The sequence below is a fragment of the Meleagris gallopavo genome, chromosome 11 (genome assembly GCF_000146605.3).
Source record: "Meleagris gallopavo isolate NT-WF06-2002-E0010 breed Aviagen turkey brand Nicholas breeding stock chromosome 11, Turkey_5.1, whole genome shotgun sequence".
In the NCBI taxonomy this organism is placed as follows: Eukaryota; Metazoa; Chordata; class Aves; order Galliformes; family Phasianidae; genus Meleagris; species Meleagris gallopavo.
The window spans coordinates 9126342-9148676 of record NC_015021.2 but is presented as its reverse complement, the minus strand read 5'-3'; the positions used below and the strand labels follow the sequence as shown (position 1 = coordinate 9148676).

At 46.0% G+C, this 22335-nt stretch overlaps 1 protein-coding gene across 1 annotated transcript in view; it reads right to left on the bottom strand.

Annotated features, from left to right (window-relative positions):
• Positions 1–74: 74 nt before the first annotated feature.
• Positions 75–22335, bottom strand: part of FARP2 (FERM, ARH/RhoGEF and pleckstrin domain protein 2) — a 44208-nt gene continuing 21947 nt past the window's right edge. The window contains exons 13-26 of the mRNA XM_019618864.2: positions 15908–16086; positions 13942–14031; positions 12998–13131; positions 11925–12006; positions 10931–11168; positions 10139–10269; positions 9272–9340; positions 8759–8848; positions 7971–8053; positions 6494–6612; positions 5639–5802; positions 3488–3595; positions 2576–2727; positions 75–1736 (exon numbers count right to left, since the gene is read on the bottom strand). Of these exons, the coding sequence (XP_019474409.1) occupies positions 1646–1736; positions 2576–2727; positions 3488–3595; positions 5639–5802; positions 6494–6612; positions 7971–8053; positions 8759–8848; positions 9272–9340; positions 10139–10269; positions 10931–11168; positions 11925–12006; positions 12998–13131; positions 13942–14031; positions 15908–16086 (1730 nt within the window). The 3' untranslated portion in view covers positions 75–1645. The remainder of the gene's footprint in view (positions 1737–2575; positions 2728–3487; positions 3596–5638; positions 5803–6493; positions 6613–7970; positions 8054–8758; positions 8849–9271; positions 9341–10138; positions 10270–10930; positions 11169–11924; positions 12007–12997; positions 13132–13941; positions 14032–15907; positions 16087–22335) is intronic.

Sequence of the window (22335 nt, the reverse complement as noted above, 5' to 3'; positions counted from 1 at the left end):
CCAGGCTCTCCGTTAAACCCTTCACAGCACACGTGCAGTGCTCCACTGCACCTGGCAGGAATAAGAGGCTGAAATCATTTTATATCAAGATGCTATTTACTTCCACGACATAACTCAGCTGGTTATAACATACTTGGTCAATCCACACGTGTTCACCTACAACAGTTAATTGTTAAAAATGAAGACGCTAATAAATTAAGTACATTTAAATTACACGGGACGATGGTCGTCACAACAGTGGCAGCGAAGAGTGAATCTGCAGTCACCTGAGCAGTCTGGGAAACCTCTCTTAAAACCCCCACCTGACCCCATCCCCCAAAGCAATGTGGACCATAATCTAAAGTCCTGGAGAACACACAGGTCAGTGTCTGTGCTTCCCACGTTTGCAGGGATCTCAGCAATCCAGTCCGCACAACACGCAGCACTTTCCTTTTTCTTTCACTACACCAACTCATGGGTCCTTTTTCTACCATCCAAATACCAAAATAAAAGCAGGATACCTAGAGCCCCTCAAAACCACATCCAACAGCATTTGACAGCGTTTACCTTATTTCAGTCCTGTAGAAGCAACCAACTGTGACAGCTTTGCAAAAACAACAAACTGCAACCACGTCAGCATTAGTAAGAGATTTAATGGAGTCCTCGCACACTAATGCTCCATCTAGAATCCAGTGACTTTTACACCTTCACGAGAAATAGAAGATGGTTCCCACTTGATATTTAAAGGTAAGAAAAGGGATTCTCAAAAGTCTTTACGTGACACAGAAGCACAAGCAACAGTGACTTTCTGAGAAGCTTGTTCTCCTATATTGCTTTAAATGCCTTGGAAATATCATTCACACAAGGGTGAAGTGTTTGCCATCCCATGCCTTAACACCTACAATAGGATAAAGGAACTCTGAAGCTGTGATATGAGACTAAGCAAGTGACCCTCTCAGCATGCACCATAGCAGAGTTCAGAGGAGAAACCACACACCCCACCTGCACCAACCCACAGCGTGCTGACACCTCAGCAGAGGTTCACACTTCCCCTGGAAAATCGTTGCCTTGGCAGCCTCTGAGTAGCAGAACTGTTCTGCAAGAGCTGCTGTTTCTGTTCAAAATGCACCTGTTATGCTAATGCTAATACATCTGTGGGACTCTGTTAGTCTAAGGCCTGCAAGCCAGCTGACAAGGACAGCAGTGAGGCCGTGGCTGGAGCCAGCCGTGAGCATCAAGGAAGGGAAGGGAACCCCTGGGAGCCAGCAAACCTGCTGCGAACCATTCACACTCCAGCAGCTGCTGCTTTCCCCCATGTATGCTGACCATCCAGTCAAAATGTGGAAAAAAAGGTGGCATTTGCCACTTTCAGGGCAGGCAAAGGCATTACTGTACAGATACAACTGGAGCAGTGCACCTCCCGCAATGTGTACACACCAAAGCTCTGCAGTTGTTAGATTCTCTCTAAGTAGATTCAACCGGAGCAGTCGTGACCCTCTCCCACACCATTTGGAGTGGGCTTGATCCCTGTCTGCAACTCCCAAGCTCCCCCTTTCCACACCAGGTAGAAATGAGCTGCCTGGTTCTCTGCTTTATCACCTCCCCAGACTCCTGCTTCCACCTGCCTCTTAGCGATGTTTATGGCAGAGGTCCAGCTCTGCTCCCTTCAGTCCGTGTGCCGATCCTTCTCGTCCTTAGGAAGCAAAAGGCTCGACCTGGCTGGGGAGCTGGTGGCCCTCTTGATCACCTCCATCCACCTGGGAAAAGAGAAGGAACAGGGCAGTAGGAGTGCTCAGCTCCTCACCAACACAAGCTCATGCTTTTATTACAGCTTGTATTACTTTCACCAGACCTCACAAGACATCTGCTTTCCATCCTTCTTTCTTCTACATCTTTTTTTAAAGGGAAATACTCATCCTGTTTTAGTAAATGAGCTGGTTCTTCATATGAATGCTTGAGTTGTGGCAACTATCTTGCAAACGTGGTTGCCTGCTCAAGGAACAGCTCTACAGTGCTGTGAGCTCGAGAGCTCTTATTAGAGCACATTGCATTCCCTTAGAACTGTACACAAAGTATTTATGCATGGAGAACAGGCTGGCAGTACTTCCCTTAGTCATATAGATTGCTTTTCTTACAAGAAATGACTTGCTTATTTGGAAAAAAAACAACAATGAAGAAAGCAAGAGAAACATCAACAGTGAATTAGAAGTTGCTCCATGATTGAATATTGAAAAGCACAGCTCTGCTCTCTCAGGTAGCTGCTATGTGTGCTGCTTTCCCAAGGAAGGGAAAGCAAATGGTGCTTTCCAAAAAACCAAGCCTGCAAGGCACAAAGCAACGTGAGGGTTCTGAACAGCTCCAGACCCCTGGGACAGAGCAGAGGCCTGGGTGTAAGCACAGCCTTCCCCTGTAAGAAGATGCTTCTACTTATGGGCGGGAGGGGAAGGAAAATCTTTAGTGGGAGTATGTTGGGTGTTCTATACAGTCCCTCAGAGCAGGAGGCAGTGGGGAGCAAAGACAGGGCTCTGCTTTACAACCAATGAATTAACAGCGCGCTACGTACCGAGAAATAAATATTAAGAAAACATAAAATTACCTCTCAAAGGTGTATTTGCTCTCGGCCCTGAAGAAATAGACGTGGGATTTGAACTGCAGCTTGAAGACATAATCCTTCTGAATGCCATCTGCCTCCACGGGGGAGCTGACCACGTAGCCAAGCAGTGGGAGGCTGGCCAGGGGATAATCATCCTGCAACAGCCCAAGAGCATAGCCTGAGCACCAGGCAGCCTGCATGCTGCCAGTGCCAGCCAGCCCATCAGCACTGCCCTGCTGTACTGTGCTGCTAGGGGCTTTGTGGTTTTGCTTAGGAAGGAATGGAGGAGAAGCTGCCTTTATCTCTCACGAAGCCTGCGGTGGATGCTAACATCCCCCAACTCCCTGCACCACATTCACAAAGTGCTGCTCCTGTCCCTGCCGCCCCCTGGGCTCCCTGCTTCCCCCTCTTTGCTGTGTCAGAAATTCCAAACGTGACCTAACACGATCATTAAAACATCCTTCCCCAAAGAAATGCCCTCAGGAAACCTGAATGCAATAAGCAGGTTTGGGGATTAATAAAATGAAGAGGCACATGTTGCACTGCACAGCCTGTTACAAAACCAGGTGCTGCGAGCACCACGGGCTGAGAAACTCCTGATGCCTGTGCAACTGGTGACTGTACTGCAGCCCCAGGTGAGAAATAGAACAAAGGCTGCTCATTCACTGAGTTCCACTAGTCAGGGTGTTACGACATCCTTCCCCTCAAATGCAGAAGATAAGTACTATTAACAAATCCTGATTAAACCCTGCAAGAAGGGCCCATGGCCCTACAGAGACCTGACTTCATTAAGTGCTACCAACCATTCACCTGCTGCCCTCCTTCACACAGCAAGGAGAGGCACCTGGAGCTGAAAGCAAAGGGTCTCCAGATTCAGCCCATCCCCTAAACATCAGCGCACAGCCACGTGCTCACCTGGTGTGTTTTGTAGAAGAACAGGCAGAAGTTGGTGAAAACGACCCAGAGCTTCTGCCAGCCGTTGCTGTTCTTGAACTTCCTCAGCAGGTACCCAGAGAGCTGGTTCTAGCAAGAACAAACAGAAGGATGCCATGAAACCAGATTGCTGTCCTCAAAAGAAAGACAGCTGCTGCAGTCAGAAACCCTGAACCCTCTGATATAACTGCTCTGCCTATAACAGCCCTTATACTCATGTTTTAAGTGGCCTCCTGCACATTACCTCACTGGGATACAGGCTGCCCAAGGAGCTGGGGGTCACCGTGCCTGGAGCTGCTCAGAGCTATGCGGATGTGGCACTGAGGGTCGTGGGCAGTGGGCACGGTGGGGTGGGCTGGGGTTGGACCTGGGGATCTGAGGGGTCTTTTCCAGCCTTAATGATCCTACGATTACATACAGTGACTGAATCCACCTTCAGCTGACCAGTTCTGCACACAGCTGTGTTCTGCTCCACAGTGCATTCCACTAACAGAGTTCTGAGGTTTAAGTGCTCACTGGCTCTCAGCGTTCTGCCAGGCGGTGCGCAGCAGTGCAACCCTGACTCATCTCTATGGCCAGCCTTGTATTCTGCAGTCTGTAGCCAGGAAACAGTGACAGCCACGAGGGTGTGGCTTCATCCCTTTATTCACTTTTTTTCACTCCCCCTTCTTTTAAACATGAAAAAAAAAAAAAAAAACCAAGAGAAGGAGGGAAAAACAGAGAAGAAACGAAGATGAGGAAAGCCAGAACTGTGGACAGAATGCAGCAGCTGTGCAAAGCCAAGCCCCAAAGAGAAGCAGGCTGCAGGGGAGTGCTATATGGTCACTGCTGCACCGCAGGGTCAGTCCCCACCATCTGTGCCATGGGGAAAGGAAACCTATGGCACTGAATGAAGGCAAATGGATCATAATTGAAGAGAAAGACAGCACACACAGCCGAGTTACACAAAGAAACCTTCTGAGAAGCAGAAATAGGAGGAAATCCTGTATCAACGAGGCAGCATCACGAGTGCTGCTGGTTGAACCTCATGCTAACACAACACGTGGGTTCACGGAGCGAGAAGTTAGCTTCACTTGGCACCCCACAGCTCCTCCCACCAGCACAGAACTTGAGAGGCTTTTACCTGGATCATGCACAGGTAATCAGAGAGGGACAGGCTCTGGTTCCGGTACCAACAAACATGGGTGATTGTGTTGGGCCGTTGGGCCTGACCCAGCAAATAGCGAGGAGGAAGCTCTGGAGAAACAGCAAGAGAGCAGAAAACTGAGCAGAGAAAAGGGGGAGAGAAAGAGAAAAACAGAACGTTAGGGTAAGAAAAGTGATGCTGCAGAAGTGTCTGTTAAAGGAAAATGGATTGTGAAAAAAGTGACGGTGTTAGAACACAGAACGGAATGAGGCAAGAAGGTGCTGGAAGAACTCACACATTAACTCCCAGAGCCTGCGGTGGGCAGGTTTCATTATAAGGACACAGAAGAGCAATGATGTCTCCTTCCCAGGTATACCATCATGGAAAGGAAGGCGTCTTCCCTCCAATAGAACCACTTTGCTGGCTGAGGTGTCCAACTTCCAGACACTGAGCCAACATAACACTGTAGGACCTCCTTACTGACTGGTGCATTCTGAAAGCCCAGAAGCTTTGGAGCTCAACTCTAGTACCTTCCACTGAAGTGGCCTAACTGCAGGGCCAGGAAAGTACACACGACTGACACCTGACTCCTTGCTTTGGCTAGCGAGGGACCTTCTTTTTTTCTTTATGGCATTCAGGGTATTTCCCACTTCTGGGCATCTTCCAAGCACGTCAGCCTCCAGGAAGGTTCCTACCCAACTAAGTGCCACCTAAAGCACGCCCGAGGTACAGCTGCCGGCAGCACGCTGAGCAGACATCTGCCTTAGAGGCTGCAGGACCAGCACCAAAACGTGCCAGCAGTGCCGCACGGAGCCGCGCAGCGAGGGCCGAGAGCCAGAAGACACACAGACATGCATGAAGATGAGCAGACACGCAGCGGCCTTTCAATCGTCCGTGCTCTCCCACAGACAGCAGAAATGCAAAGTGGAGCACGGAGCGGAGGATGAGCAGAGGCCGAGGCAGCCGAGATGGACAGAGCGAGAGGCCGGAGCTGCGCCCCGCGGTACCTCGACGGCCACGCTGTGGTCAGCCATGGAGACGCTCGTGTTGCGGTACCAGCACACGTGCATGGTTGTGTTGGCACGGTGGTGGCTCTGCCTGTCCAAGGAGCTACGGGAAGAGTGTATGTCGTCTTCGGACTCCTGTTCTAGAGAGACCTCATCAGAGGATCCTGGGGGAGGAGAATTCGGCAGCGGTTTAAGAAAACTGTGCAAGAGAAGCAGGCGTTCCTCTGAGAAAGGATGGTGTTTGGTTTTTTCTCTCTTGCAACGGTCCAGTTTTAAAATACAACGACTTGAATGTTACAGCTGAGCTGCTCGTTTGGGCTTCCGTTACTCAGCTCTGCTTGGGACAGCTGACTCCATAGCGTGGGGGAAAAAAAAGCAACACAACAAAACAAGCAACAAACAAAACCCCCACACTTCATCTTCAGTTGATCCTTAGCAAGGAACAGAAGGTGCTCCAGGGAGGGACACTACAAATTTCAGCACGTCCATAGCAATGACAAGCACAAGAGTGCTGGGCTATAAAATACTTTGCTGATCTCCAAAGACACCACCAGATTTATGGACAAGAAAACACACTGCTTGGTTAAATGGGGAAATGCCTACACAAGAGACAAATAAGGAGCTTATAAAATCAAGGATTCAGCAGCTGGAGCATCTCTGCTGCATTTAAAGCTACCAGGAGCATCAGCCTAGGAAGACAAGCATATTAACTTGAACTAAGACACGACGAGCACAAGAGCTCTCTATTAGCATGTGAATTATAAAATACTCCATTGCATCATCAAATTTACAAGGGGAAACACGAACAAGACTCAACACCTGACTATTTTCAAGAGTGTGGGAAACCCCACTTACTGTTGGAGCGGTTGCATACGGAGTTGTCCAGAAGCATGTCAGATTTCTCAGTGGATTTCTTGGCCATTTCAATTGCCATGTTTAGGTCTTCCATCCACTTGCCCATCTCCAAGCGAGTGCTGCAAGACAAACAGTGTGAATGATGACTGGCCCACCCCGGAGCCTTCACCACTATCCAGAGCCTTAGAACAAGTTTAAAAGGACCATTTTAAAACATGGACTTCACAAGAAACTAAATGAATAGACAGCCATGGGGCCACATAGAATTCTCCTTCAGATCTACCAGACTCAGCAGTATAACTGGGCTAGAGCATCACTGTTCACCAACAGCTGATGGACTGCTTCAAACATGAAATCATGTTTTCGCTCTAAAAACAGTATTAATGAAAGCCCTTTAGAAATGGGTGGTATAACCTTACTGGAAATGATATTTTGAGGAAGAAAAGACAACCTGAAAGCCAGCATATCTTTTAAAGAGGATTTATCGTTTACTTTTCACCTCAAGCAAGTAAAACAGAGTGCAGGAAGATGAGGAATTCTTTGAACCCATGCAGTTTCCGTTGCTGGTTACATGGATCATGCCATGAACTCTATAGCTCGTACACATCTGTCTATATTTGTCAGTATGCAACAGAGTAAGGTCTTCCTCTGGACACATTTCACGTGGCTGTGGAATTCCTTTTTTCCCTCCTGTTACACGCATACTTGTTTTGCAGAGTGCTGTGTAGTCACACACTCGGGTATTTGGTTGGGAGGTTGTGGGCAAAACCAGAATAGTGTGGAAGAATATCACTGAAATACAAACGTGTACAGTGTTTGGACATCAAACACAAAGTGCTGAACTAAAAAGGCAGCACAGGCTTAGCCAAACATTTTGCACTCCTTCTCCTTGTCAGGTTAATGAAAAGATCAACAAAACTCATACATTGGGGTACCAAAGGCAGTTACACCATGCTCAGATGGATTTATTCAAGGTTAGTCAAAGCACTGCCTGATTAACAGCTGAATTAAAGCCTGCACGATTTGTGTTAGCTTACATATTTCATTGTGACCACGTACAGAAAAGCAAATTACAGAGAGAGAACCACTGCAAAGTCTGGTTATAAAGCACCTCTAAATGTTCAACTCATCCTCCTTGCTTGCATTTTTGACCACATATTCAAAACAAAGCAGCCCAAACTACACTTTGGTGCCAAGGCAGTTTGGCATATTTGCCTCCTGATGCAGAGAGCACCCCGAGTGCTGCAAATGGAATCCTGCCATTCCTGAGCATTCCCACACTTGGGAACTGGTGTGGGCTGACAAACTACTCCTTCCTGAAACAAATTGCTGATAAAGGAATTGTGAAATGTCATGCATTTATTTTGAAGTTGTGCTTTCCAAAGGACACATGGAACAGCCCTGGTGGCTCTGCACCAAACAAAACTCTTTGGAGGTCTCTCTCAAATCCACACGCACAGGGGAAAATAAATATTACCTTGCTGCCACTACTATGGTCTTCTGTGCTGAATAGATTGTGAAGCAGTGTGGGACAGCCCATTCATTCTCACTCTCCTCCACCTGCAGGAAAAAAATACAAGCTTTTTCTCATCGCTGCTTAGTGACTGATAAACACCAAAAACCACTCATTGGCTGGCTATGAATTTGAGCCTCAGTATCATTACAACACAGTAGCAGTAATTGCAAAACAGCTACTTTTTTTCTAAATGAGTATCACCTACTTTAAGGCTATTTTGGCTCTATATTTAAAGTGTACGGTGTCTTTCTACTGATGTATCTCTAGCTGCACGGCACAACATGTAGCAGGGAGAGAAAAAGAGGATCCTGAACAGGATTTAGCCTATTACTTACCGGTGGGTCAAGCACTATCAGCTGCAAATCAAACACAAAAACAACAGTCCCGTTAGAATATAGGGGTGGGGACACAGAGGATTGATTTTATGCCCAGGCATTTACACTGCAAAAAAAATGCCCAGACAAATCCATATTCCAGATCAGACTCTCACTGCACCATGAAAATGAATGGTCAAACGTGCTCCAGCTGTTCTGCTGATGAGATGGAAGGGATAAGCTTATTGCCTGCAGTGAGTCTTTGTTTAGCACACAGGCTGAGGCACGTGAAGGTCCCGTCCATGCTTAGTAGGGCACAGCTCCTCCCGTGAGCCTGGAGCTGCTTCAGTCCTTCCAGCCCTGATGGAATGCCCCAACCTGCCCTAAAGCACCACAGTGCATAAGGAAATGACTTTGCAGCTTGAAACCACTTACCAGCATGCCATGCAGAGGAAGATGTCCGTGAATTTTGAACTGATTTGTCCCTGTGACCCCTTTGCTCGTGTATAGCAACATATCTGAGAACTGAAAAACAGAGGAAGAAAGCAATTGGTTCTGAGGACAGCAGGCAGGCTGCACCAAGTGTTTTTTACATTTTTCAGATCTGTTGTTTAAATGCTATAGACACATGGAAAAACAGTTTCTCCATCACGCTGGTGTGCTCTTCCTTGCAACATTTATGAACAACATTTACTTATTCATTAGAACTATTATTTACAAGAGAGGAAATTAAGTTTATAACTCTGATGAAACTCTCTGCCACCAAGGAAACAGGCCCAACAGACAGCATGAGCACAGTCACTTTCTCCATTAAAATCAACAACCACCACCTCAGAAGGAGTTTTCAGTGATGACTGTTGGTTTCCATCATAAGCACACAAAAACACTTTCACCACTGCTTTATCCTGAAGGCTCTGAACACTGCAGGAAAGCAGAAGCAGCACCCACCAGAAAGAACATCCGCTGCTGTAGACCTTTTTTAGTGAGCTTGTACAAGCAGCCTTCCCGGATAAATTCCTGCCAAGGAAAAGGAACAGTGATGCAAAGCTTCGACTTTCCCAACCGCACAGAATTCTAACGGATTTGTTCTCATCCCAGAGCATACAGATGTTGATTGGTGCCCAGCAATGATCCCCAACAGATTTGATAAATGCTAAACACCACCTTTCCTTCTGTTTTGTCACATGAATCAGATCCTTGCTGCAGCCAGCATTTAAATCAGTGAAGCAAGAGAAGGAAAAGGAGCAGAGTTCCTGTTGGATTTCAGCAGTTCACCTGTTACACTTACATCCCACTGCAGTGACTGCCATCACATCCCAAAAGCATAAGCGATGCTCCTCTACTTATGCTCAGTACATCTAGCAAAAACAAACAAACAGAAAACCAAGCAGGAACTAAAGAAACTCTTACAGAAACAGTCACCAATAGCACTTTTGTCCAGCAATGCACCTCTCACCATCGCTATGTCCACAAAGAGGTCACATCAGACATACACGAGCTGCTAGTGGGCTTTTGTTGAGTACAACATCCTGCTTCCCACTCAAACACAGAGCCCTGCACCCAGGTGGAACCAGTTTCTGCCCCACTCAAAACATGAAACTGTGGCTGGAGTTGAAGCATTTGCGACCTGCTTCCCTACCACACCACCAGGAGCTAAACACGACCTGCCACAAAGACAATTATTAACCAAAGCCTTTGCACTCATCCCACGAATGTGACAAAGGCAGCGGTGATGGGCGTTGAGCAACACGTTGCAATGCAACACCTTGGTCACAAAAACAACAAAGGCTTTAAATGCTCTGCAGCGTTGCTTACCCGACCAGGTGCTGTGAGGTTGTCTATACCAATCAAGTCGTGCTGCAGCTCTGTCAGCTTCTGGAAGTTCTCCAAGCGGATAAGGCTGTGCTGTAGCTGGGAGGTCATCTCCGTGACTTCCTTCAGGGCATCTGTGTGGGAAATGGCGCCAATGGGATCAGAACGAGGAGACAAACCCAGGCTGTCCCTGGAAAATTGAATCTGAAACTGACAGCTAGATTCATTCTTAAGAAATACTTTACACAGAGAGAGGCAAAACAGTGACTTCACAGTAACTTCACAAGTAACTTCACAGCATCTCCAACGCCTCCAGATATTATGGTGGCACATCTACAAATTAATGACCATGTAGTCAAAAGTCAACTGCAAAGTAAGGAACAACTATTTTCCATTCAGTGCAGAGAACTTCAGAGCCCTGCACCAGAGCAGGGCAGCAGACTGGTAAAACCTGGTACCAAAAGTTGTAAAGAAAAACAAAATTAATATTTCAACACAGCCTAAGCACCTCTTGAACTAAGCTGCGTCCTGACACTTTTCTGCTTTTCTACTTGATATGCTGTAATTCCTTTCCTAGATATTTAAGAACACATTTGACAGCTTTGCTTTCAGCAATCTAAACCAAAAATTCTGTGCAATTCTCACAGTTGCATGGGAGAATAAGAGAGCTCTCAAGAGGAGAAAAGGAGAACGGACACTGAACGTGCAGCTGCAAAGCTTGCTGCCTCCCACAGGGTACCTGCCAAGCAATTTAAAACCCTGCCCAGCACGTGTGTACAGCTGGGTCTCACTCACTCCGACAATCTGCAAAGTCCCGGTGCTCTGCTGTGTAGTGCTTGCAAAGCCTCCCCAGGATCAGCTTGTAGTGCATCAGCCTCTGGATTGGCTTGAGCAGAAAAGTGTTGAGTGGCAGATAGCAAACTTTCTGCAGCTCAAACTCCTTATAAACCATTTCCAGTTTCTTCAGGCGTTTGGTTGCTTTCTCCAGTTCTGTCAGGACCTCGTCATGCTTCTGCAAGTAACTTGTAAACTCCTGTTGAATGGCACAGAAAAGGGAAAAGAGCTTGCTATAGATTTTGCAACAATAAGAATTTGGCCACCACAGCACAAGTGTACCTGCCCCATGAAGTCCTCAGCCCCAAACAAAGGTGCTCTCATTTCAAAATGTACTCTGCAGTTAAGAATGTTTGGATTTGGAAGTTAATCAACCTCATGAATTGGTGTCTCCACAGGGGAGAGTTAAAGTTGTGCACAGACTGGAACACAGTGAAGCTACTTAAATATTTCTAGAGTAACTAACACACAGCCTTTCCTTAAGCACAGGCAGAAAACATGCAACCCTCCTACTGAACCCTGCTGTAAATATTCTGTTCTATTTTGAACTTGTTTAGCAGCAGTAATTGTTTGCAAGTCACTTCAGGTTAAAATCCTGGGGATTTAATCAATGGGGAATGGTTTTAAACTCAGACAGGGGAGGTTTAGGTTAGATATTAGGAGGAAGTTTTTCACTCAGAGGGTGGTGAGGCACTGGAACAGGTTGCCCAAGGAGGCTGTGGATGCCCCATCCCTGGAGGCATTCAAGGCCAGGCTGGATGTGGCTCTGGGCAGCCTGGGCTGCTGGTTGGTGACCTGCACACAGCAGAGGGTTGGAACTGGATGAGCACTGTGGTCCTTTTCAACCCAGGCCATTCTGTGATTCTATGATTCATGAATGTTGAACTACCATTTTGGCAACAGGAAGAAAGGAACCAACAGCCCCAGCACTTTGTTATCCAAATCCTTCAGCTACCTTCAGAGTGCGCATGTTCCTGAGCATGACATCTCCAATGCGTTGATAATCTCCTTTCACGTGAGCATTTGTCTTTCCTTCCCTGAAATACACATAAAAAGATGAAATTAGAAGGCACAGTATGTGAGAAAGGAAGACGTTTCTGTTTCTTCCCTCCAAGCCCTCCTCTCCTGAAGGAGGCAGAACTAACGTTAATCCCACCTCCACCCATTTCAGCTGCCGTTGCCTCGATGGAAGCTGCACAGAACAACAAAACCAAAAGCCACACTTGGGAAACTGAGAAAGGAATAGACAAGAATTTGCCTGAAAGTCTATTACAGAGTTCAATCTCTCATACTTTCTGAATAAATGCCATTATTACAATCCTGCCCAAATGTATGAATTTATTTTTGCTCATGCTTCACTGACTATTTTTTCCATTTCCCTTGCTTCAGATTCAGGTTGCTTTAATCTTACACAATGGCCTGGATTGTTCTCTCCAGCAGAAAGCTTTCCAGGCGAGTTGGAACACTCAGGTACATACAGCAGGCCAATTCACCAATGCAAAAAGAGAACAAAAATCATCTAATGTTTCAACATCACCAGGAGGAAGGAAAAGCATCTCTTTTTGAACGGCAGTGAATATCTTCATACGTTACGTCCCAGGCCAGGAAAAAAACAATATAAAGGTTAAAAAAAAAGAAAAACACGCCCTTTAAAATAAATAGTGCTGCAAGAATCTAATTTTAATTACAAAAAAGCATTTCCCAGATTTTCACCTGGAGATTTATTAACTGGAAGGTATTGAAAAAATGCACACATTATCTTTCTGACCTTCTCTTTTCCAAGGCCAGAGAAACAACACCAAGCTATATTACAAAAACAGTGGCCTGGGCATCCAGTTCAGATGAATACAGGAGAGCGTGTATAAGGCATTGCTTGAAAGATGCATTTAATCATTAATTAAAATTCTGATTTATTTGAATACTTTTCCTCGACTCTCCTTATATTTGAATCGGTATTCCTGCTTATGAGTATGGGTTTAATGCGAGGACACAGGAAAAGCTGCCCAGCCATTGCACTGCAGTGCTTACCAGAGTGAAAGCCTCTGCTCAATCTCCTTCAGAAAGCCTCGGTGGAACTCATAAATTGGGTCTATGTTAGAGAAGAGTAACGTCATCAGGCCCTCTGGCATCGCGTTTTCCTTGATAACAGCACTGCGAAACCACTGCAGGAACAATCACAAATTACATTATTATCTTTCCTATTTAAGAAATCTATCAGCAGCATTGATGTCTTTGCTTTTGTAGGGATGGGGAGGAGAAAGCATGAGCGTGGAGACAGAATGGAATGGAAGGAGAAGGGATCTCCATGTGAGTTATTGCAGGGTACCTCAACTGATGCTGTATGGCATAACGAGCACAAACTTCTCTTTGATGAAATTAAAACAATAATTCCTAGAAACACAAACATTGTGTTCAAGCCTGCAGTAAGTAAACAAACAGCTCTGACAGAGTTGGAAATCAGAGTCACCCAAATAAGGACCCACCTGTCTATGCTGGGCTTCTTCCTCTCCATAAAATGAGGGGAGAGGAAAAAAAAGAATAAGGACCAAACCTTTCAAAACTCTATGGATCCTTAATTCTCTTTGAAATTGGCATCTATCCTCATCGTCTGAAGGCACAAAGATGAAGGATCTCTGAAATGGTGGCAGCTAGATCATAAGCACTGCTAACAGCAATGCTAACCTCTGAGGCTGAATGCACAGCCAAGGAATCCTTAAGGAAACCCGCGCGCAGAGTTTTCAGAAAAAATTACCTAAGATGTGGATATTTGAGCTAATGATACCAGTATAGAGAGGACATCAGCCCTGTCATGTGAGGGCCCATAAGGCAAGGAAGGCACAGCTATGTGGCTCAAGGCTTAGCTTTGTCAGGGGACTTCTTCTGTTACTTGAAAGAAATTCCAAGTTCTTCCAAAGTAATGATTACAGAGCTCAAGGAAAAGAAAAGGATTAAAGAAAGGGAGGAACCCTTACCACTGTAATAACTTCCAGGTCCTTTAAATACGTCCGTTCTGTAGCAAGAATCTCCTTTGCAATGAAATACGCTTTGTCGGTTGGATAGCGCTGAAAGAACAGAAACTGATCAATAGGTATCACAATATAGGTGCTCTGTTACAAAGCACAAGCTCAAATCTTACATACATTCTTCCTTGCTATAGGAAAACAATGTTTGGTTATAAACAGGATAGATCCAACAGAGCTCCAACCCTTACAAGGGTACCACGCAAAAACCCCTGCGCGAACAACTTGAAAGAAGAACAACGTTTACGCTTGGAAAAAGTTCTCACAGTTTAGCAAAATAAATTTCTCAGTGTTAAAAAATGCTGTATTCCATCTTCTTCAGAGCTGTCTTCTCCCTGACATCAGGGGGAAAGTCTCAAAAGAGAAGGACTGAACAGACATCAAAGCGGAGAGGAAGGAAACTGTGAAAACAGATGTTCTGTCACTGCACTGAATCAAAATGAGTGTTAGAAAGAAAATACACGTTATTATAAATTGTTTAAGTATTTTTTTGTTTGTTTTATACCATTCTTAATTGAATTCCCTTGTGCTGAGCCCTGGTAACAGCTGCTAGGGAGAACCTGTTATTTTCAGTGGTGCAGGACAGGCCTTCATCATCAAGCCTTTCCCAGCAGACTTCCCTGTGGATTACATAGAGACAGATATTTTCCTAAGGCTACTCTGCATGCATGAAGATCTACAATAATAAGAGTGAAATGTATTATTAGTACATAGAAAGGAAGCAGTCTCATACACTGCACGCACTCATTTGTTCTCCTGGTTCACGTCAGGAAGGCAAAAAGCAGCTGTGTTCTTTTGACAGAAGGGTTCCCTTAGTGTTAGTGACCAGTCACAGGAGAAACGAGCTTTGGAAGCACTGAAAGCAGAGCAGCATCTTTGCTCTTGCTGAGATTTCTGTATGTTTGCTGTGAACTTGGAGCAGCTAAGAGTCAGGACATTCAAACAGCCCATTCAAAACAGCACCAATCTGTCCTGGGAGCAAACACAGCTCAGACAGAACAGAAAGAACAACTGAGATGCAGCTAGTGAGTGAGCTGGCACCTGCTGGCACCAAGGAGTACCTGAAGGCATGCAAGGGGAAGACAACAAACAGCACAGCCCTTTGGCCTTCTTGCATGAAGATCCTGACAGAGACAAGGTGATCAGAACACTAATAGGAGAGAGCAGAAAAAAGCAGAAAAGTACACAGAACAGCTTCTTCTAGAAGGTTGCAGCATGGCCAGTGACTCCATAAGGAATGGAGTTCAGATGACAAAGCCTTCCTTGGGCTGTAATGGAAGGCTCTGGGTTCTTCCTGAGGTACCAAGCAGACAACAAAGCTGGCTGATCACACATACTCTGCGAGCAAGACAAGCTCTGTGCTCCTCAGAATACATTTTTGTGAGGTGACAGCACTTCACACAGACAGCACAAACCAGCAAGCCGACACAGGTTATATGTGCTCTCATAGTTATATGAGAGCAGTCACAAAGACAGTGCCAGGTTTAACCTTGGCGTGTGCCATAATTTTTCATTACTGAATCAGCTAACAGTAATCAGTTTCTAGAACCAAAGCCATCCCTCCTACCAGTCTTTCAATGCACCCCCATGAGAATCATTTTGAATGTTTAACTTGTTTTCAAGCATCCTTTCAAGGAGTTTCAGCTCAAGGATGAGCATTTTGTACATTCTAACGTAACAAAGTTCCAGTCCAAAAGGTGCCAAGCAAACCATTACTGCTTGATATCAAACACACCTGCAGAATGCTCCCCAGAATAGCCCCTATGGGAAGCAGCACCTCTTGTTTCCATCCCAAGGTATAAAGGAGAGGTGGTGAGAAGAGCTCCCTGCTGCTCTGGGGCTCTCTGCAGCACGTTCATTAAGCACATTTTCTGCAGTGAGGTCATTAAGGACATTCTCTGCAGTGCCATGGTCTCACCTTACGTTTCATCTCATCATCCTCTTCTATCCTGGCACCACCAGCATCACTGAGGACAGGGCTCAGGAGAGGAGATGAACCCTGGCCAGCTGCATTCAGGTTCACAGGGAATGCTGCGTTCAAACCCAGGGGACTCTTCAGCACGAGGGAGGAGAGCTGAGAATGGTCCACTGGGAGGCCTGGAGGGGAAGAGAACCAGAAGATGGAGTGGAAACAAAAAGTGCTTTCAATATACTGCATCTAAGACAACTACCCACTGTTACTGTAAATCATAATTACTATCTCAGGTTAAAAAACAAAGCAACATGCATCCAAACACATGAGCGTGTTTCTCAAAGTGAACATTTTTCTTTGCACAGCTACTGTTGTGTGACAGTGCAGTACGGACAGACGCTCTCAGAACAGCACCTAAGGGCACAGATAAATTGCTTACAGTCTAGGGAAAAGTGCCCAAATCCCACTGGATGTTGTTGACTAACAGAGCTCACAATACAGGTCTACACTGTAAGTAGCAAGAACTTATCTTTTAGTTTATCCTTTTCTGAAATAAGGATTACTTCTCACCACAAGGGAAAGTCAGAGCAAACCACTGCACTACTTTCGGCTCCACAAAAAGAATCCAGAAGACAAAGCTAGCTGAAATACAGGCATAATTCAGGGAATCTCCAGAATCGATGGGAAAGGAAGCAGTTCTATACAAACAGGGACTGTGCAACAGATTTCTTGCTGGCCCTTCTGCTTCGCACACCAGCAGAACGACGTCCTGCTCTCAGGAAAGCACCGCTGCAGCACCAAGGTTTCAGAGGGTGGTTACAACCCTATTGTACAGTAAAGCCTTTCTGAAGGAGGAGCAGTGTGAACTGCTTTGCTCCAGACTGCTTATTTTTTTAATCTGTTTGTGGACTCTTTAGAGGCTTCCAAATACATAAGGCACCACTGCAGTGCATTTAAAGCCCATCAGCAGCTCTCCCCCCTTCTGCAGACCCCTGAGATGCAGCATGCAGACACCCCATGGGTCCTGCAGTGAGCACTGCTGTTCAAAAGCCATTTCGTATGACCAAGTTAAAACACACTCCGATTATTCACACTATGACCTTCTTAAAACAGGCTTTTTTCTTTCTGATCTTCCCTATATATAAACAGCCAAGCTAGCAGCACTCCCCAGCACTATTTGCTTTGCATTCCAAGCAGCAAGTGAAGGACTAGGACACCTGATCAAAGGCAAGCACAAAACCAACAGCAAAGCCAATCCATGCCCACCCCAGGCCAGCACCCAGCTCTGGGCTCAGCCAAAGTGCTCTGCACCTCCCCAGGCACCACTGAGATTCCCTGCAGCTCACAGAACTCCTCCCGAAACAACAAATCCCTGCCTTTTGGGGAGCCCCAAACCTGCCTGCATGACATCAAGCTGACATCTCTTAGGGCCCCTTCCCCACCACGGTTCCCACCCCGGATTCAACACAGCACCACCTCTGCTGCGAGCTCTGCCGCAAGCCGCGTCGCCCTTTTCCTGTTGTCAGGCTACTTAAAAACCCATCTAAAAAAGTCTTTTATTATTAAAAAATAACACCGAAAAAAACCCAAGCAGCCTGCGTGTGTGCACCCTGCATGCTTTCGCACGCCCTGGGGAGCTGAGGGTCTCTCCGTTGGCAAGGCAGGAGGCGGGCTGTGCCGGGGAGCAGCAGCAGCACAGCGCGCAGTTGCGGCAGGACAGCGAGGAGGAAGCGAAGTGCGTAATTTCACATTGACAAATGCAGGAAGCTAAACAGTGCTGCGCTCGGTCACCTGGAAGAGATTCAGCTGATGGAGGCTGCAGTTAACTGTTAACACTCTCGGCACGCCAAGGCACGCGCAGCGCCTCTGCCTGCCCGCGCCTTCCTTCACTCCGGCTACTTCTAGCAGCAAGGCGGGAAAACAACCAGCTGATGTTTGTTTCACCTCCGCGGAGATGATCAGAGGGCCGCTTCTGCACAGCAGGGATGGTGAAAGGACAGCTTCACAGCCAGCAAGGCAGCAGCACGCCGGGGGCGAGGAGCCGCTTTAAATTCTTCCCCGCAGCAGCCGCACGGCCCCGAGTCCAACTGCTGCTCAGACAGGGCAGCAGGGCCAGGGCTGACCGTGGAGGCCTTGCCTGTTGCGTTGCTCTGGGTTTCACGTTCCCCTCTGGCAGCAGCCAGCCAGGGAACCCACGTAAACACTTGCTATCTGACACAGGAGCCCGGTCCCTGAGCAAAGCCTGAAAATGAGGCGTGCTTGCCCCGTGGAGAAGCCTCAAGCCGTGGCTACAACCCCGGGCACAGGGGCAAAGGGTGATGTGTAGGTAAAAGTCCATATCCGTAGGCAAATAAAAACAGGGTTCATATTAAACCCCCCCACAAAACAGCATGGGTACAACTGGAAGGAAAAAAAAGTCACATACAGCAGTAAAGCATTCCAAAACACTGCGGTTTTGATGAAGGCAGCCATGCACATCTGCCAGCCTCACCTTTCCCAGCCACCGCGTAACACTGCCCTTTGCTCAGTTATTGCCTATGCCTTCTTTCGTCCACTTGCAGAAGTGGAAGCCTCCATCTAACACACAAGACTATCACTTACAACATTCATCCGCTCTAGTTTTAGCGACCTTCCATGTGTACAGAGGTGAAGATTCAAACTCAACTTTGAAAACAAGAGAAGTTGAGAGTATCACACAAAAGCAGCCATGGAAAGCTCATTACTGGATTATTTTAAGGCTGTTAAAAAAAACACGAGGCGAAGCAATCTTGAAGCCAGCTGCTCTAACCATTACCTTACCTTGTATTTTCTTCAAGAGCACACGAATTGCATCCCTCTCACTGACATTATTAAAGATAATCTGCATCTGGGTTACTTCTTGTTTATGTTTGTTCTAGCTTTGGGCTTAGTTATATTTTAATTACACCTATTTAAATTAGCAAAATAGCATCTATAATCAAAATCCATTTATAATAACCTACAGTTTTCCACGTGGGAGAAGCCACCCACTTCTCATTCCCCTCGCTCACAGAATTACTGCAGGGCTCCTCTCTAACCTGTCACACTTCTCATAGGGAAATTTTGGCAAATAAAGCTGTATTCATATGCAAAGTTTGACAAAAATAAAGCACAAACACTGATTCTTACACTTGAAGCTTAAAACACTTCAAAGACAGACAACAAGGAGAGTATCCTACTAAAGCAGACCATGATGGGATGTCCTAACAGCTATGCAAGGCTCAAAGGTTAGCAGTAGGGTTCCTTATCAGAAGGGCTGCCCCACCACCTCCCTGTGGGGTGACCCCCTTCAAAGGGAGCCCAGGGCAAATGGCTGCTGCCCTCCTCCCACTTCTATCCCTAACAAAACGTCTACAGAAGACAGCAATCTGAAAAACACACACCAATATTTGGTTGTGCTCTACTTTCAACCAAGGTGTGTAAGAGGGAAACTGCCTTGGGAAATCTGGTCATGAAACTGTAATGAAACTCTAAGGTGCCTTGGCTAGGAGAACAAACATTATTCTATTTCAAACAGAAGGGTAACGAAAAATAAAGCTAAAAAGCCCACGATGTCATTTATATCAAAGTTTTCCTTGTTTTATTGCATAAACAATTAGAATTATGAATTAGTACAAATCTGTAGGTTCATAACCAGCAATCTCAACAGACACAAAGGTATTAAAAAGTCCCAACATGTAATTCAATAAAACATTTATGGTATAAAAGATAGAAGTTTGAGAGATCAATCAAGAAATTCCAGCCTTCTTTGTTTCCTTAATGCAATCCTCTCCTGAAAAGAGTAGCACCTATTTCACTGGGGAGTCACTCTAATCAAGGCACGCGTATCTGTACATATTGAGAAGTAGGCATTTCTGGTTTCTTCCCAAGCTGCTCAACTGTCACAAAGCACACTCTTGTGCTGCCAACTGCACGTGCAAGCAGCAGGAGGATAGTGTGATTTGAAAAATATGCAGCAGCACCTTCCCACAAAGCAGGCTCAAGGAACCGTGCCCCCAAGCTACAGCACGCTCTGTGGACTAAGCCTGTACCAGCCCACCAGCAGAGGACAAAGTGGATGTCATGATACATCTTCAGAACTGTGAAGCCTCCCCATGTGCATACAAGGTGTATGTGTATGCCCACACACATACACACAGCATTTGTGACGGGTTCATTGTAGGATCTACTGAAAACTACAGGTCATGACAGCCAACAAACTACAGTGAGAACTGCAGTGTATTTGCATTCACTCAGTCGATACCTGGTAATTATGGCTTTGGATTTTTTGCAAAATGACAATAATGGGAATGACTTACCAACAGGTTTGCACCAAATTGAAATGACATTTATTGGCACCTCCATAAACTCCTACCCTCATTAAGATTTGCAACTAGACAGAAACTACCGCCACCACAGAAAGAAACCACCAACCAATACAAGGAAAACCACCCTTACAGAAAACCACCTATGACCACAATACAAACATTCACAGGAAAAAGGAGATCAGAAGTTGCTATTATCCAGCAACGCAGAAACTGACTGGAAATTGAAGTGAAAGTTGAGAGCAAATCAATACGTTGCCCCACTCCATTCTAAGATAAAATACAGTAATTCCTGGGAAATATACAGCATGTAATACTCGAATAATGAGTGCATATGTTAAACTTACCAAGAACAGGCACAAGCAATAATACAGGCTGGTAAGGCTTAAAAAGTTCAACCGGGTTGCTGACTGGTCAAAGAATATCCTGTGACCAGAGTTCTGTGCAAATTAATAGCTCCACTAACTACACACACGAAGATGCAAGTGTTCTCCTGTAGTGCTTGACATTAATAACTGCACTGAAGTGTAAACGGTTGTAAATAGGCACATATGGCAATACAGGTGCAGAGTACCTTACCCACTGAAGACATTCACTCCTTTATGTCTTCTAGTCACACTGCAAGGCGCGTGTTGAGTACCACCAAAGAGCTGTAGCTATCAGCCTAACTCACCTGGGAACACCACTGATATGGACATGCCTTCTGCAGCTGCGTGTGTTTGGTAAAATGGGATTGTATTTGTACAGGCAGCCTGGAACAGAAGAAACCTGAAAGCCCCAGTGGTTCTTGCTGCTGAAAAAACCACAGCAATAAAAGCTGCACGTTGACAAGAAAGCCATGTCCCTCAGATAGCAGTACACCCATCCTAGGCTCCCACAGATGGGGGCAGAAAGCAAACAAGAAGGAACGTATCTCCAGAAGTGACCAGCGTGCGGAGAGAAGATGCACATTCACCTGCCACAAACAAGTGAAGCTTTGCAGCCAGGCTTTCGCCTGCCCCTACCACAGCTCATCCAACTCCTCCTCCTCAAGGTGGGCCAGCACTGTTAAAAGCCAATGGAACAAACTGCAAGGACTAACAGCAACAGCTTGACAGTCGAGCTGCTATTCAGACATAACGCACTGAAGTTCAACACTATTCAAAGACAAAGCACAGAGAAAAGCCCTTCTCTCACCCTCTCCTGATGTATCAGGAGACTGCTGGACGAGAAGAGGATGCCTGGCACAACTCCAGTGCACCAGAGTAAGTGCCAATCGATGCAGAGCACTCAGAGGCAGGCTGGTTTTCACTTGGTCTCCATCGCAAAGGAAATCCGAACTCATCCCCCTAGAGGAAATCAAGGAGAAGCTTTTCTCAAGGCTTTCCTGCTATAGTAAAAATTCTACTTGCAAATTAAGTGTTCTCCTCTTTTGTGCCTATATGGAAAATCACAAATAAAGCAAAATAGCCAATCACAGAGCTATAGCTTCAGAAACCACATAGCTTTAAAGATCAGAAAAGGGCAGGAAAAAAATCCACAACAGCCATATGCTATCAGTCACCAACAGCAAGGACATAACCAGCAGGTGCTGGAAGCACAGACAGCAACTCCTACAGAAACATTCCAGCAGTCTATCAGCTAATAGCAGGTTTTGGACCTCCTTTGAAGGATTTTGATTGTATCTAAAGAGCACACGTACCCTTGCTCACTCTTCCACATTCCGCATCTGGAAACGAGAAAGCAGCAGACTGTTTGCAAGACCACCACAGCGTGCAATCCTAGCAAAGGATACTGGTTTTTAGGTGCTCACCAGTGCTGTCTCTGTGTGAGCATCCCCAGTTCAGATATAAAGCAGAGCCAGAAGATGGGAAAGGTCAGCATTCTTGGCGATAACTAAAACCTTATTGTGATCAGTTCTGTTCCTGGGTCAAGGCACTCTTTCCCACACTCCATACCCCAGCCCATCCTCTCCTGTGGTTCCACACACCTTGCTCTAAGCCAAAGGACTCAGATCTCTAGCTCCTTTAGGAAACAAAACGGGCATCACATTAAGGCTCTTACTACTACTTAAAAAAAAATACATATCCCTGAGATTTAAAATTGCCAACTGCCAACAGAAGACCTGCATAG